The sequence below is a fragment of the Bicyclus anynana genome, chromosome 12 (genome assembly GCF_947172395.1).
Source record: "Bicyclus anynana chromosome 12, ilBicAnyn1.1, whole genome shotgun sequence".
Taxonomy (NCBI): domain Eukaryota; kingdom Metazoa; phylum Arthropoda; class Insecta; order Lepidoptera; family Nymphalidae; genus Bicyclus; species Bicyclus anynana.
Genome location: NC_069094.1, coordinates 1,937,184 through 1,954,191, shown reverse-complemented (window position 1 = coordinate 1,954,191; position 17,008 = coordinate 1,937,184). Strand labels below are relative to the sequence as shown.

Here is a 17,008-nt window from a genome sequence, read left to right as displayed (position 1 = left end):
TACCGATAGGTATACTTTTGGGGCCTTTCCTAATTCCTTTGACAATAGATTTTTTTTTCTTTACAAGTTAGCCCTTGACTACAATCGGACCTGATGGTAAGTGATGATGCAGTCTAAGATGGACGCGGGCTAACTTGTTAGGAGGAGGATGAAAATCCACACCCCTTTTGGTTTCTACACGGCATCGTACCGGAACGCTAAATCCATTGGCGGCACGTCTTTGCCGGTAGGGTGGTAACTAGCCGGCCGAAGCCTCCCACCAGCCAGACCTAGCCTAATTAAGAAAATCTCAATCTGCCCAGCTGGGGATCGAACCCAGGACCTCCGTTTTGTAAATCCACCGCGCATACCACTGCGCCACGGAAGCCCAATTTGAGGTATCTGCCCCAAAAATGTAAGTATTGTAAATAGAATTGTGGCATTGTAATTCATAGAGCACAAATATAGCATAGAATACAGGAAATGAAAAAAAACCAAGAAATCGTGTTCATTTTCCACTTTATTTTCACAAGATCAAGAACATCAACAAATCACTTAATAATTACAGTAACGAAGGTTCAGAGTACAGCGGGTCAGCTGCGCCATTACTATTTACAAACTTTAAGCTCTTTGGCCACCACAAACAATATACAAAAAAAAAGAAAACATTAAAAAAAATAATGTGAATAGACTCGCAAATCAGACCTTTACACACGACGACAAGTCCGTACGCGACAATCGCGATACTAAAAAATAAAGTTTATTTAGAGTTAACACAAAAATAAAAAAAAAATATTTCGTGGATCAACACGACCAGAAGCTTGGCAACTTCGTTCGTAACACTCCCGATGTTGCGCGCGGGGCGGGGGGCGTGTAGCGATGAATAAAAAACCCACGACTCACACACGTCACTTCCCCGCACGCACGATTTCACACCCGCGGTCTTTTCGCCCGTCGCCCACATATCATGGGAGTGTTATGAACGAATTTGCCAGACTATAGATGTTTCTTAGACTATCACCATGATAACCCACGACACAGCAGTAAAATAGATTTAATGGCAAAATTAAGGTTTTAATATGGATTTACATGTGATATTACTAGGTTACTCAACTGACTAGTAACTGTTATATATAAGGATTTGTTTATCACAGTTACTAGCTACTAGAAGTACATAGTTAATTAGGTAGTAGGCTGAAATGAAGTATGCGCATCAAAATGTCGTCGTGTGCTAAGACTCATAATATCGATAGACGAACCAATTTGATTGGAACCACTTAGTACCTATTACAAATTTCTGGGATTTTATTGTAAGGCTTATTATTCAAGTAATATAAAAATCTGCTTCAAGCTCACGGTTAAGACTTTTTTTATTAAAAAAAAAAAAACATTTTTACAGACGCGTTTATTGATTGGAAATATTTGACGATTTTTACGCCACAAAGATCGAGTCAACCAACCAATACCAATACCAAGTACTAATTGGTACAACAACAGAGGGTTCGAATCCCAGCTCGGGTCACTTTAAGATTTTATATTTTTTGAATTCAGGTAGGACTTTGCAGTTGCTAAAATTAAAAAATAAAGATGCAAAAGTCGTAAAATCAGAATTGATAAGTACTCATCTTCTTACGTATTGTTTACGTATGGATGAAATGTATTTATTTATAAAAAAAGCGAAAATGTTTTCCGTTTTTTAAACATTAATTAAAAAAATTCAGATGTTAGATTGGAATTTCAGATGTTACTTGTGTACGCCGATCAATATTGGCAGAATGTTAAGTTGGAAGGAAGAAGTCGGGCCCGACCAAGTTGGTTCGTCTATCGTCAGCAACATCATAAGTCAGGGTAACGATTTTAAAATTATCAATAAAATTTCAACATATTATACATTAACTATCCGAAAATAGGTTAAAAAATAATAATTATACACAATACAAAGTGCGTTGACGTACCGTAACGTGCGTTATGTACAAAACGTTGTAACGTACCCTCGAATACTGAACTCGGTATTGCTAAAATTTACACCAAATACCCTCATTTAAAAAAAAAAAGTGATAATAATAAAATAATAATAACGCCACGTAGAAAGTTTAGTCTGTAGTTTTTTTTAACTTTAAAACCTACTGACGAGTTTAAAATTATCGGTAATAATTAATAATAAACAGTTGCTATTTTAAATCAGTGCCAGGAGCGTTTGTGAGAGGTATACTGAAAACGTCGAATCAAAATAACATGTGCGAGTCAAAAACTGTTCTTTGCATACAGATTTTAAAGTCAACAGTGTTTTTACGCGGCTTTCATAAATTACATATAACAATTAAAAATACAAATTGTGTGATATAAAAATCAAAAATCTTTGAAACTCGAGTGTGCGATGATAATATAAAACAAGATTTCAACCGTAGATACGCCACTCGACATATATTTTGTATTACCACTTGTCACTTACGCCGTTGGTCGTATCTGCTTACCAACAATGACATACATATACCTACTCGTATTATACGTACATTGTACATCTCTCTATATAGATATCTAGTATAGATCTTATATACAGTATGAATATGATAGAAAGTGTCTTAAGCACAGTATTAGTTATGGACATTAAAACAGTAAAATATGGATTTTCGATGACACATCTACGTTTGGAATCTTTGGTAAAAATTGCAACGTCAGCTCTTACACTATGTACTTTGAACAACGCTAAGAACTAAATGCACGTTTGAGAATCATTCTATACTATCGCATTAATTCTATTATGATCGCAGACTACAGCACGCGCCGCACGCATACAATTCAACGCATTTTTCCTTTACTATGTAATTTTAAATAGGGCCAGCGAAGTAAGATGACAAACTGAAACAACTTATAAAGAAGGATCAGTTAATATATCTGTTCTCTTCAGCATGACTAGTCTACAAACTATAGTAAAATGTTCGTTGACATGGTAATCATTTGGCAATAACTACATAATATTTAGTGGTAATAACAGTTCCTTATTTACTATACAAATTAGTAATTACTTTCACAATGAATATACGAATTTTTCTTTCAATTAAATAAGTACTCTCGATAAAGAATCTACTATTGGAAACGTACTAATTACATTTCACACTCGTGTCTGTAAACTTTGACGTTTTATGAAAATATCATACCGATCATAACATTGAAACTGTTACATGTTATGACATAAAACTGTACAACCAATTTTCTGCGTCCAAAAGTGCGTTGCCAGCGTCGCGTGCGGTGCGTACTGTAATGCGCGACCAGCTGAAGAAGTAGGTACATTCTTTTATACATTAAAATACCATCGATCATAGGCCAAGAGTCAAGGTGATTTAGTCTTAAGTTATTCAACACAACTCTCGGTCTACAAACGAGTATCCGATATAAAGCGTAGACTACTTAGAGCAGGCACAGAAGGGTTCAGTACATTTGGCTTAATACGGGAAATCTTAGGAATATCACATCCACTATATTCCCTTGGGTTGAAAAAATATTTTTTTTTTCATTATTAAGGATAAAAAATGGAATGTTTTGAGTCCTTGGTTTTTTGACACATTATATATTTGTGTAGTATTATTATTAAAGCTTAAAAAATGGTAAATATGTGCGTATATTTAAGTACAATTAAAAATTATAATAGAACGCGATTAAATTCTGAAATAGTTTACTGATCACACTATCACCTATTCGATTGCATATTATGTGTTGAACCAATTTTAAATACGTCTAAAAGAATTTCTAACTACCTTTGATTTAAAGAAAAGAACTTTCAAGTAGTCCCGTTTATTTGCTGGCAAAAATCTAATATTGAAAACATTTATATTTAAGTCATAATAAAGGAAAGGCTAAATTCTTTCTGCGTTTTCCCGGTAAAATCCGTTTTTTATACCATTATTGAAAATGCTTGTATTTCTTCTAAATTGAAAAGAATTTGGTTGAAATGTATACATTTCCAGCTTACAAAACTTTATTAAAAAATAATTTATTACGTACATTGGCGCATTTACAATATTATTATGGTTCAATGGTTAAGTCAAAAAACCAAGAAAATATAAAAAGTCGGTTATAAAAAATTTGTTTATTTATCCCCAAGGGAGTTTAGGTAAAAAGCGACAATATAATATTTACTACTAAATAATTATTCTAAATTTTACCCTACGATAGCGTTGAGCTGAGATCTTGTATACTAATTCAATAATTTATTTTTATTATATCTAGTAAAAAAAATCTATATTTACGTATGAATCGATATTGCAACGGACTGAAGGTGAAAACTGGCCACGGAATATATATAAAAAAAAATACAAAAATTAAGATGGAGTTTTCTTGACAATTTTAAGTTTAAAAAAAAAAATTAAAATTTGGACATACAACATTAATTAAAAATTTAATTTATTCAATTACTTTATATCGATTTCACCATAACTCCGTTAAAATATCGAGTAATTCGGAAATTCCGAATGATTAAAAACATTTTGTGATGTTTTTAGATTCTCATTAAAATATAAATATTTTTCGATAGTTGCCGTAATTTATCGTGAAACATTATTTGATGTTCGAAATTTTGATTTGTATATAATTAAATTATTATTATTAATTAATTATATTATTTATTATTGAACAATTATGATATAATATTAATAATAATTACTAAACAATTCGCCTATAAAATTGTATGATCCAAATTGACAAATTTACAAAAACTTATCTAATCTGATGAAGTTATTTTTACAATATAAAGAAAATAAAATTATTCACACTGGACGTTCACATAAAAACAAAATAAATAATATGACAACACATTAAATTTTTTACTACAGGTATTTTTGTTATAAAACTTATTTTCATAGTGATTTTTTTCTATAATAATAATAATAATATATTACGTTTCTATATTCACATAATATAATCAGCTTAATTCTTTTAAGCCACCGCTTTTAAGTAAACTCAAATTTAGAATAAATTCCGAAAAAAATTAACACCATTAAAAAACAAAACCATCTAAGTGACATTCACCAAACTTAAAAAAAATGAGCACCAAAATTAAAATATAATGTAGCACATACAGGGTAATTCTTTGAATCTCTGATATAACAGATCTTTTCGGGATTTCTTATGATTTACTGATATTCCGTCAGAAATTGTAATGCCTATATGAAGACCCAGATTTCAAAAAAATTTATAGTAATGTTAGTAAATGCAGCACCTCTGAACTAATTTTGGAGATTTAAAAAAAATACACTTACAGAACCATATTAAAAACAAATAAAATATGTATAATAACATACACTAACTAAAATAATTGTATAGAATACTTCAAATTAATACCTAATCAGTAGCAACTTACCATACGTCATAAAATTTGTTACTTACAAGGTTTTAATTTGAAGCAGTATTTTAAATCATAAAAAAAATATACAAACAATATATACAATAAATATTTTGATCACAAAAGAGGCCATTTAAAAAAAATACATTTTAAGTAAGAAATGTCTTACGTTTTAAAATACTGACTCTAGTTAGATAGTACATACACAAAACTTACAACAATTTTGGAAATCTATTCTTAAAGTTCCAGAATCTTAGACACATAATTTTTTCCCTGTTCGTATTAAGTTTTATAAAGTATACACCAACGCATTATTAAATCCCAAAGGTAATGCCTCATTAGAGCCACCCAGCTTTTGCCACAGCTCACTTCATTACAGCTAACGACAATCAAGACACGCAGCACGCTACAAAATTGTAAGAGTAAACATATATAAAACTAAGCTGGGATGTAATTCCGCTATTCAGGATATAATTTCACCTTTAACAAGTTTTATTAGAATTTTAACTTTATTTCTATAAAAAAACAAAAATAAAATGTAACGACGTAGTTGCCATGCAAATGAGCGATGTCACATCGCTGTAACTTTACAGAATGCAGGAGTTGGTTAGGTGCTGTATAGCTGTAATGAGTTTAACCCTAAAACAGTAACTGACCATACTTATTTGTTTAGACAAACGACTTCTATGTTTCAAAACGGTTTTTGTGTGATTGGTATTACTGCATTAAAACTGCATATTCCGCTTACGTTTACAACTACGAGCCGTCATGCATACCGCTACCAACACACGATCAGTCAAGCCGTTAGCGCTGCAAGATCGTGAGAATAATTGATGGTCAATGGCTGACTTAACAATTATTATTATTTATTTATTTATCTGCTCTATTGCTATTCAATGTATAGAACTTTTTCAGTTATAAGTTTTGTGTACATAGAAATTAGCTATATTTTGTAAAATATCGCTATTTTGATACGTCAATAATTTTTACAAAGATCTATAATAATAGCTCAAAGTAGCTACAATATGTATGTGTTCACTAATTTAATTTATTTTACAATAATTATTATTACAGAAATTATGTATATACGACGTTGGTAACTATGTATTTATTTATGATGAAACATTTATAACACCAGTGGAATATCATTATAGAATTCGTAATAATAAATTTTTTATATTAATATTAATTACAAAACTAATTAATATTAGGTAAATTATTTTCGTTTACCTGATGATTTGTTAGACTTCAACTCATAAAAATGTATTTTTTTAAAGTATTAGTCAATTATGCGAACAATTTTGTGCGTATAATTTAAGTAATTATAATACAAAACTTCAAACCACCCAATAGCTGTCTGTATAAGAAACATTTCCAATGATATTGTAAGATTTGAATACAATTTTGCAAATAAATAAACTCTCCATTCAAGGAAAATTGGGATCACTGGGAACAAATGACGTCCGTCTCAAAAACTCACTCAGACACTATGACAGTCTAACAAATCAACAGTAAGTCCACATATAAAAACATAAATTTTAATAAAAAAAAATATTGTACAATTGTACGTTGTATATATATTTACACAATGCTCCCGCATTTACCATTCGTCAGCGAGAGGTTGGGCGCGAAGGACGGCCTGCCGAGCGTTTGGTTGTAATCGAACCCGTTGTTCATGTACTGGTTGTTCTGCAACCCTATGAGGATCTCCACCAGGGCGTTGGACGCACTCTGCGCGTTCAACAACTCGAAGATGATGCAATTGCACTCCGGGTCTGGATTCTTCGCGCTCTTAGTACTCGAGCTGGAGCTCGTCGAGTTGGTGCCGGAGCTGGTGGGCGGGTTCGGGTGGAGGGGGCACGTGATCTGGAGGTTCTTCGGGTACTGGGTGGGGATGCCCGACAGGTGGTTGGCGGCCGCGCGCGCGTAGAACACGCACGTGTGCCCGTCCGCGTCGGGGAAGTTCGGGTTGCCGTTGTGCTGTGGACGAAGTTATTTATTGTTGAATTGAAAACCCTCAATTGATATAATGTAGGGAATAGTAGTCTGGGACGGATATGACATCGCTTGATCTCGTATTGGCTCGTTCCGACACTAGGTAGCGCAGCTTATTTCGTAAAGAGTAGGGATTTAGAGAGGGGTAGCGGTCAGTTGGCGGGAACGATTTGCGATATAAGGCCGGTCGTCCGGTGGGTTCCAGTATGCTCATGGCGTTAGAGTCTTTCTTGTTGTGTAATTATTTATGGGTTACTTGGGCCGGCCAATAGGCCGGGAGAGTGACTTTAGTGGAAAAGGGGAGTGTTTGTTAACTGCGCGCGAGGGTGGCGATGTGACGCTGATGACGCTCTAGTGCAGTAGTTACCCATATGAGCAGCTGCGCGGCGGCCAGGTGTCCGGCGGCGGCGGCGGCGCGCAGGGCCAGGGCGCGCTCGACGGGCGCGGGCGCGCGGGGCGCGGGCGCGGCCAGGGAGCGCGCGAGGGTGGCGATGTGGCCGCGCGCGGAGGCGGCCCGCAGCGCCTCGCCGCCCGCCACCGTCGGCTCGCACGACAGGAACGCGCGCCGCTCGTACTTCATCCGGATCCACCTGCAAACATATTGTGAAAAGTGTGAGTGCGTGAAAAAAAGCAGACAAAATGCCGAAACCGATCGGGGTATGACGCGAAGCTTGGACGTGAACACCGCTAACAGCGATGGTAACTGATGCTAATTGTACGATATACTTTTGACGTGTATACAGCGTGCTAGTGTCACCGTCTGTAAGCCGCCCGACAGTTATTAGTCCAACACAAGAAAACCCTTAGCAATATTAAAAATGACCTCAAGCTAATTCAAACACATTCACGCAATATAATCCTGTCTTCTGTTTATTTCTCTTTCGTGAGTATGAAGTCATTGAATTTTGATATAATTTAAAGTAAAGTGAATGACCTCAAAGGGACCAACGAGTCGCATAGAGGCATCTGGGCAAATAGTTTGCGGTGTTCGAAAATAATGGATCTTTTAAAATAAACGATTTGAAATTTTGTTACAATAGTAACTCCTTGAATTGTACTTTGTTTTTTTAAATGCGACTTGCGGTGGCGGCATGGGACCGTTGTGTTAAATCCATGCAAGAGGCATACGTCCAGCAGTGGACGTCCGTCGACTGTTAATAATGATAATTTTGAAATACAGTCTGTCACTATCATATACACAGCTGCTTTAGCCAACCTACATAATATTATCTATTTTCTTGCTAAAATCGTTAACGCTTCAAAAATAACAAAATGTATAATCATTGTATCAATATATAAAATGGTCAATCAAATGCCAACAATGCCAAGTCAACGAGACAAGACATTCTGCAATATGCTGCTGTAACCTTTAACTCCATGTGTCAGAAGTTTCATCAATAAACTTTTCTCTTCTGTCTTTTTCAATGAAGTTGAAACGACAGACGGTTTGCAGAAGTATTGGCATGATTCTCACCGTTCCTTCTCTTCCCTGGTGGAGGTGGCGATGGGTTTGATGTGTCCGCGTAGGTCGGCCTCCCATATCGAGTTGCCGAGCGCGTTGCCCATTGATACCATCACGCTCACGTGCCCAAGACTGAAATAACAATATTATAAATAAGTATAATATAATTATTCAAATTAAGTATTTCAAATATCTACGCTTACAAAATCAGATAGATAATTTGATCGTGACCAATTGATAACTTATGTTGTTCCCATACATTTGTTAACTATCGAAACATGTGTACTCTGTGTGTCGACTGTAGAAACAATTTTCGTCCTACAATCGCTAAGGTACGATATATAATATGGGTCTGTAGCCAAGTTATACATCAATTGTCTTTCTACAAACGCTAACGCTTCGAAAACTACATAAATTTATGGGAATTACATATCATCTGTATTATGACATATATCGTATCGATAACAATTTCATACAACAAAGCGCCATCTATGAGCCCCAGGCATAACTACATCGCAACAGGCTCTTGAAGTGTACAAAAAAGGGATTGTTTCAAAGTTCTCTAAGAACGCCATCTATTGGTAGTTTAAAATAACAAACACTACTTCACTATGCCTGCAGATAGCGACACGTATCATAAAGGCCTCGCCCGATTACGTACACTTCCGTATACTATTCGTAAAGCATTCTCCAGCTTACACCTCAAGTCAAACCTGGATAAAGAAGTTTTATTTTAAAATTAAAAAAAAGTAATACTCACGGCCACTCGTCCAGGTCGAGCGAGCGCACCCGGGATATGTGCGAGCCGAGGTTCCGGTGTATGCCCGAGCATTCGATGCATATCAGCACGCCCAGGTTCAGGCTCGCCCAATCTGGGTCTGGAACACCATAAAACTCATGTGTCCATAGACAGTTGTTCCTAACAGTATTCACGACTTATATTACACACAGTTAAAACCGTAGCTTATTATTGTTTTTATTTTAATTACAAGTGACCTGCCTCGCTAGACATTACCTCTTTGTCAAAGATCAATAATCACTCAGATTTAAATGTTTTGAAAAATTATTCCTATAATTGATCTTTCATTTTTGTAATCGTTTTCATTGTGTAAAGAGCTTGTAAGTATTTCAAACTTAATTGTATCAAATTTGTACTTAAAATATCTAAAATGAATCGATTCTTCAGCCAAATATTCTGTGTTATAAGACGAAGCGATGTGTTTGTTAATCTATGAAAAATTACACGTGCGTATTGTGAATCAAATTTATGTAGTGTACCAGTATAGTATAGGGACACAAAATATATTTATTAGTTTTACATAGTTTCGATGTGTGAGTTTACGTCCCCTCAAAAAATGACAGACAATTTTGTTGATGAATTTGAGTGCGTCAACAGTCCTTTTGTAATTGGTGTGAGCTCTCACCTTGCGCCCCACAATCACAGCACTTGTCGTTGCCCTTCACCCTGCGGATGTAGTACGTGGCGCGCACGTCGCCCGTCGAGTTGGCGCCCGTCGGTGCGGGCTGCCGGGACGTCTGCGAACATTGAAACATCATTAAATACATATTACTTTGTGAAACTTCATGACACGCAATTCAATGTTGCTGTTATTAGAACGTATTCCGATTTATCATCATCATTAACAACCGATGGATATCCACTGGTGGACATAGATGCATGGAGTTTCAAATACCACGGTCGTAAACTGCCAACATCCCCCTGCAACCCCCTTGTTCCTACCCCAATCCGCCTAGTGGAAAGTCGACCAACACTACACGTACGGTGCGGGGTCGCCATTCCAGCACCTTGGAACCCCAATGTCTAATGGCTCTTGACTGTGATGTGCCCTGCCCATTGCCACTTTAGCTTCGCGACTAGCTGAGCTATAACAGTGTCTTCTCTCTCTTCTGCGGATCTCCTCATTTCTGATTCGATCTGGTTCTTTATGAAGTAAAACATCTTTAAGCACGCGTGACGTATAATTGGGTGAGGCTTTTTAGATGCGGGCTGCCATCTATAGGCCTAGTGAAGCAGTGTTCGTTACTTTAAACTACCAGTAGCGCTGGATAGCAAGGAACAACTCGACGGCCAAGATGCCTCAGCCCCGAAAGTGGCTGGTAGAAATCAAGAATCAAGTTCCCTCGCGTCTTAATCGGGCAAGGAGGCCAAGCCTCGCGGCCTATACTCCCACCCAACACCCTCGGGAGGTGATGACCCCACTGCTACCAGTAGAGTTCAAACTATGAAACAATCCCTTATTGTACAATTCAAGAACCTGTAGCGATGAAGTTATGCCTGAGGCTCATAGATGGCGCTTTATTTTCTATTTTCGAAAGAAGTTTTACTTCAGTCGTGTGGTCTAAAGCACACTAGTTTTTTTTTAATTATAACAAGTTTTTAAGTTTGGTTATCTCTCACACAGTACTAGCGCAACACCGCACTCACCCTGCCCTGCAGCGAGGCGAGGATCTGCGCCTCGACGGCGGCGACCCACGCGTCGCGCTCGGCGGCCGACGCGGCCGGCGTGCCGCCCGCGCCCACCTCCCACCGCCAGCGCTTGCCGTCCAGGCTGACTATCGTGAACTCCGACGACGTGGCGCTCTCCGCGTCTGTAATTTCATCGTAAATAAGATTTCAAAATAAATAACACAGTAAATTAATTAACTTAAATAAAATATATTTAAAAGTATGTAAAGATTTAGGTTTATTTGGGCTGATCAAATTAACGCTATTAAAAAGTATAATCAATACAAAAAGTAGATGTCAAGTCGAATAACTTCCAAGTGTGCCCCAAGTGCCTCCAGTTACGCTTTGGCTGCCTTCTGACAAGTTAAAGAGGACAAACAACAGTTAGTAAGATATCCCCGTGACATTGTTTAATAATGTCCCCTACATAGGGGATTTGGGGGATTGTAAGCCAATAGCTAATGAATGGAACAAGTGGAAAACCTCGCATACATCATCCCTCGTTGTCCTTCCGTCCATCGCACATATTGATTTAGAATTTAGATAATGCGTTAAGGTTGATTTTAAACCAGCAGATAGTGGAGAGGTTGAACGAAAATTACTATGCACTTTGAGTAGGTTTAATTTGGTTTACATGATTTTTACAAATGGCTCTACGTATGCGTGTTAAGTATGCGTATTAGACAAACGTTGCTTGAAGATGAAGTTAATCCTTCATTTTCAAGCAACATCAGTTGCGTATGTAATGATTTGTATGAGATGTATTATATGATGTGTTTTATGTACTTATACATTTAGCTTAGAGTCCAGAGTGGAAGCGCATCGCCAAGGATAGAGAAAAATGGAAAGCTTTGTCAAAGGACAAGCTGTATAGTACAGAATTGATTTTAATAATAATAATAAGTAGTTCAAGTAATTAATTATTAAACTAGAATACATTAACGTTAGAGATTTACAAATGTATTATAGCAACGAAGGCTTATTTTATTTTATTTTTATTTTATTTTTACATTTAGCTTAATAATGTTGACAGATTTATTTATCTCTCACCCTCATCCCCGTCCTTCTTGACGCCGCTGCTCTTCATCCTGCGGTGGCGCTTCTTGACGTGCGGCGTGTCCTTGTCGGCGCCGTTGGTGCAGCCGTCCGCGTCCGACGCCAGCGACTGTCGGCTGGACGCCGGCTCCTTCATCGTGTCGAACGCCGACAGCAGCGCCTTGTCCGTCGCGCGCGTCGGCTTGTCTTTGTACCCTGGGAAGTTCAACGAAACATGAAAAACTACCCTTTCAACTAAAATTATTCAGTAAATTTTTGAAAACGGTACTATCAATCCAAAGTCTAGTACTCTGCTCAGAATTTTTGTCTCTGTCACACAAAAAACACGGCTCTAGTACAGTTACAGTTAAGTTCAGAGAATGAAGTGAGCTTCAATAGAAGTTTGTTCGTATTCTTAACCAAGTTTAACAAGTCAAAGTTGAAGTGGCAATAAGCAGGGACGTTGGCAACTGCTAATCCATCTATACTAATATTGTGAAAAGAGATAAGATTTGATTGTTTGTTTGTTTGCATTGAATAGGCTCAGAAACTACCGAACCGATTTGTAAAATTCTTTCACTGTTGGGAAGCTACACTGTCCCTGAGTACTATAGGCTATATTTTATCCCCGTAGTCTTAAGAGAACGGGAACCACGCGGGTGAAATCGCGAGGCGGCTGCTAGTACAATAACACTCACCTAGTGACAGTCCTCCGATGCTGTCATGTATGTCCACGCTGGTGTACCCGTTGTAGCCGGGCACCGTCGTGATGATGGACTTGGAGCCGCGCGGCTTCTGTCCCGGCACCTTCACCGTCACGTACTGCAGCGATATCTCCTTGCCGTTCACGTCCTCCATGTAATCCTGCATTTAAAGATTTCAATGATTTTCTTTTTAAAATATCAACAGTGGTAAGAGCGAAGTTAATAATATAGTGTTGGAAATAGTAGTCTGGGACAGATATGACGTCAGGTGAGGCGACTTATTTTCGTAAATAGTAGGGAGTTTGAGGGGGGTAGCGATCGGTTGGCGGGAACGACTTGCGATATAAGGCGCCCGTCGTAACTCACGATCTCGGGGGCCGAGATCGTGTAAGCCGAATCTAAGCCGAGGCCAGAGTCTTATAGGAGATGCCCTCAGAGAGTCGTTCTGTCTTCTGTTTTTATTTCAGCCTTCGTGCACCAGGCGATGCTTCTGCGCTCGCCCACACAGACTTCTGAGTCTGAGAATTGATTTAAGGTTTGCCTTACCTCCCAAAGCCACAATGACTTAAAATTCCATAGCTGACTACTCTATAGTTGCATGTGCTAACCAATAATTCAGCTTTTATAAAATGATGCTATGATTATATCTGACTAGGTCCCCAGAGGAACAAAAAGTAATTCTTCTTCATCTTACTCAAGAAGCAGCTATGTCTGTCTACGAACAGTCCCTGTATCAGTCAGTAATGTAAATTCTGACGTCACCTCCGTTGTAGGTAATGTTTTGATCCATTCGTCCTGGGTTCGATTCCCAGATCAGATTATATTTTCTAAAATGACTCAAGTCTGACTGATACGTTTCGGCCTTGGCTCTGATAAAGCTATTTTCCCAAGTTTAATATTACTTTATCTAATCAAACATATTAGTAAACTTGGGCATTAAGTACAGATTATAATTGTCTTCTACACTATATAATCTTGATAAGTTATTCAGAAAATATAACTAATATCAGTTCAAGCATTATATATAAAAATATTATTACAGCCGCAACATTTATGAGGTCTATATCTCTATGAGATTACTATGAGACACACAATAAACAATTAAATTAATGTTTTTCCATTTAGATCTAGAAGTTACACGTGTAGACAGTGGCGTGCACTTCATAGATGCATTCATGCGCTCCCTACTCCGAGGTTTTGTTACAAATATGTATTTAAGTAGAAATTTTCCATTTTGCACATTCTGTTTTGTACTATTTGTACATGACTATATTGTCTAATCCACTGCCACGGATCCTTAAAAAATGCCCCATACAAAATTAATGACGTCGTTGATTTGCTGATCGTTGAATTGTATGGGCGTTCAGACAAAATTAAAAATATCTTTGTTATTTGTGCGTTTATGTTTATAGTTCATTTATTGAAAAATGTTGCATTTAATGCAAGGAAGCTAAAAATGTAAGGAAGCTAAAAATCATAATCCCTATTATTTTAAGACCTAAATTAATGAAGCCCAAGCAAGTCGTTAATATAACAAACAAAATAAAAAAAAAAATCTCAACTCACATGTAAACTAGGATGATATGTCAATCTGCCATCATCGCATAGAGTGACATATTTCTTCTTCCACTCCTTATTCAACGCCTTACTACTCTTTTTGTACAAGTAACCCTGTTTCAACGGAATCGCCCTCCCTGAGCCCAACTCCCCATTCTTTAATCTATCATCCCCTTTTTTAGACGGCGTAAACAAGTTGGATCTTCTCCTCGATTTCCTTGAAGTTGTGGGAGTTGACGAGGGTGTGGGCAGATCCTTGACGTCTTTGGAAGGCTGGAGGTTGTCTAGACAGTGTGGCGCGGTGAATTTGACGTTGTTGTTCTCCGTTGCTATGGAGACGAGGCCTGATGAAGAGCCGTGGCTGCATAATGAGTTGCCCCATCTGGAGGAGGTGTCGGAGCCGTTGGTGCTGTGTATCTCGACGACGTGTGTGGAGGATATGCCGCTGCTGTTGGACGAGGCGTCGAAGGAGGAGGCCCCGCGGTGCAGGTGGTGGGAGGACGCGGACAGAGTGTGGTGGCCTCGCGGGAGGGAGTCCTGGAATTAGAAATGTCACATTATAAAGCGGCAGACTTCATTTCGTGTCAGCGGCAGACAACGAGTCGTGATAGACCAGTGGATATGACCTCTGCCTTCGATTCCGGAGGGTGTGGGTTCGAATCCAGTACGGGGCATGCACCACTAACTTTTCAGTTGTGGGCATTTTAAAAAACTAAATATCACGTGTCTTAAACGGTGAAGGAAAACATCGTGAGGAAACCTGCATACCAGAGAATTTCTTAATTCTCTGCGTGTGTGAAGTCTGCCAATCCGCATTGGGCCAGTGTGGTGGACTATTGGCCTAACCCCTCTCATTCTGAGGAGACTCGAGCTCAGCAGTGAGCCGTATATGGGTTGATAACGTAACGTAGACTTCATTTTCATTTTTTTTTCAAACGTAGCACAGTAATCATGTAAACATGATCTTTTACGAGCACAGAGTAACCAGAGTGATTCTTTAAAAGTAACGTGTGAAACCAGTGCAACCCTTAAAAAAAAAACGTCACGCGTCTCCTTGTAAACCGCACATACAAACTTTTTTCATAATTTGTATTTCAAAATTTTACACTAACAACAATTACGTAAATTAATATGTCTTCTTAATCTTCATTCATTGTCAGCTTTACATGTTAGCCCTTGACTACAATCTCACCTGATGGTAAGTGATGATGTAATCTTAGATGTATTCAGGCTAACTTGTTAAGAGGAGGATAAAAATCCACACCCCTTTCGATTTCTACACGACATCCTTTCTACACGGCCGTAGCATCCCACCAGCCAGACCTGGACCAATTAAGAAAAACTCAATCGGTCCAGCCGGGAATCGAATCCAGGACCTCCGTCTTGTAAATCCACCGCGCCTACCACTGAGCCACGGAGGCCTTCAGCTTTTTTTTAATGAATACGTAAACATACATTTTGGAACACATGTTATGTACTGTTGTATGCATTGGCTTATCTATTTGATTACCCTTTACTATATTATTTACTATTAATGTTTTCATGTTTCCTGTACAACAGCAAGGTCGTGTTATCATATCGACTTATCTGAATTAGGCAGAGATACTATTTGATAACACAACAAAAATCTATATCTTAATCTCACATGGTGGACAGTGGTGCATTAGGAAACTCACTTTTATATTTCAATCTTTTTTTTTCCACTTCAGAGAATGCACAATCTAAAGGTGGGTTTAAACTAAACTAATAAAGAGAGCTAGAAAGAGTATTATAATAATTGATAAACACACTATACTACAAAGACCCCCAAGATCTGTCTAACGAAACAACTGTTCATACGTTCTAGACACAGTACACATCAGGTCCCCGATATCTGACGTCACCCAGACGTGGGGTGTTTAACTCGCGATCTCAAGGGCGCCCGGACTGATACCCTCTAAGCCGAAGTCCGAGTCTCAGAGGAGACACCCTAAGATAGTCGTTCCGCCCATCTACTCTGCTTCTGCCTTTGGACCCCATCAGGCGACGCTTCTGCGCCCGCCTAAACCCCCCGGCGGTTAAATGTCAATGTGCTTAAAGAAGCTAGCAAGGAAACTAAAGGTTTCAATGATAACTATTTAACACATAGTATTATGGTAGGAATCCGAATCCAGGAATATTGTATCCGCGTCAAACGGATTTTTAATTTTACGGTAGATAAAATCCGTACGATGCGGATAAGTGGACGCACCTGTATGACTTTATATACAAAGAACCCTAAAATCCGTTTGATGCGATGCATCCAATACGTACGATGCGCATCTGTGGACGCCTGCCATTAATCAGTGCACAGTAAATCTTGGGACATTTGATTTCATTCATAATAATAATTGTTCATCAACCCTACTGACGTCACCGGGTGCATCGCACTGATAACTGCTATCAGTTATTTAGAGACAATGTGGCCTTTTAAGTACAAGGCTATACCTACT

At 38.0% G+C, this 17,008-nt stretch overlaps 1 protein-coding gene across 3 annotated transcripts in view; it reads right to left on the bottom strand.

Moving 5' to 3' along the window:
• Window positions 1-481: 481 nt before the first annotated feature.
• Window positions 482-17,008, bottom strand: part of LOC112050066 (centaurin-gamma-1A) — a 300,795-nt gene continuing 284,268 nt past the window's right edge. For all 3 annotated transcript variants that reach the window (XM_024088198.2, XM_024088199.2, XM_052884643.1), the window contains 9 exons: window positions 14,547-15,074; window positions 12,975-13,140; window positions 12,292-12,492; window positions 11,221-11,384; window positions 10,199-10,310; window positions 9,535-9,652; window positions 8,787-8,906; window positions 7,680-7,902; window positions 482-7,297 (listed from right to left, as the gene is read on the bottom strand). In XM_024088198.2, coding sequence (XP_023943966.1) covers window positions 6,899-7,297; window positions 7,680-7,902; window positions 8,787-8,906; window positions 9,535-9,652; window positions 10,199-10,310; window positions 11,221-11,384; window positions 12,292-12,492; window positions 12,975-13,140; window positions 14,547-15,074 — 2,031 coding nt within the window. In that variant the 3' untranslated portion in view covers window positions 482-6,898. The remainder of the gene's footprint in view (window positions 7,298-7,679; window positions 7,903-8,786; window positions 8,907-9,534; window positions 9,653-10,198; window positions 10,311-11,220; window positions 11,385-12,291; window positions 12,493-12,974; window positions 13,141-14,546; window positions 15,075-17,008) is intronic.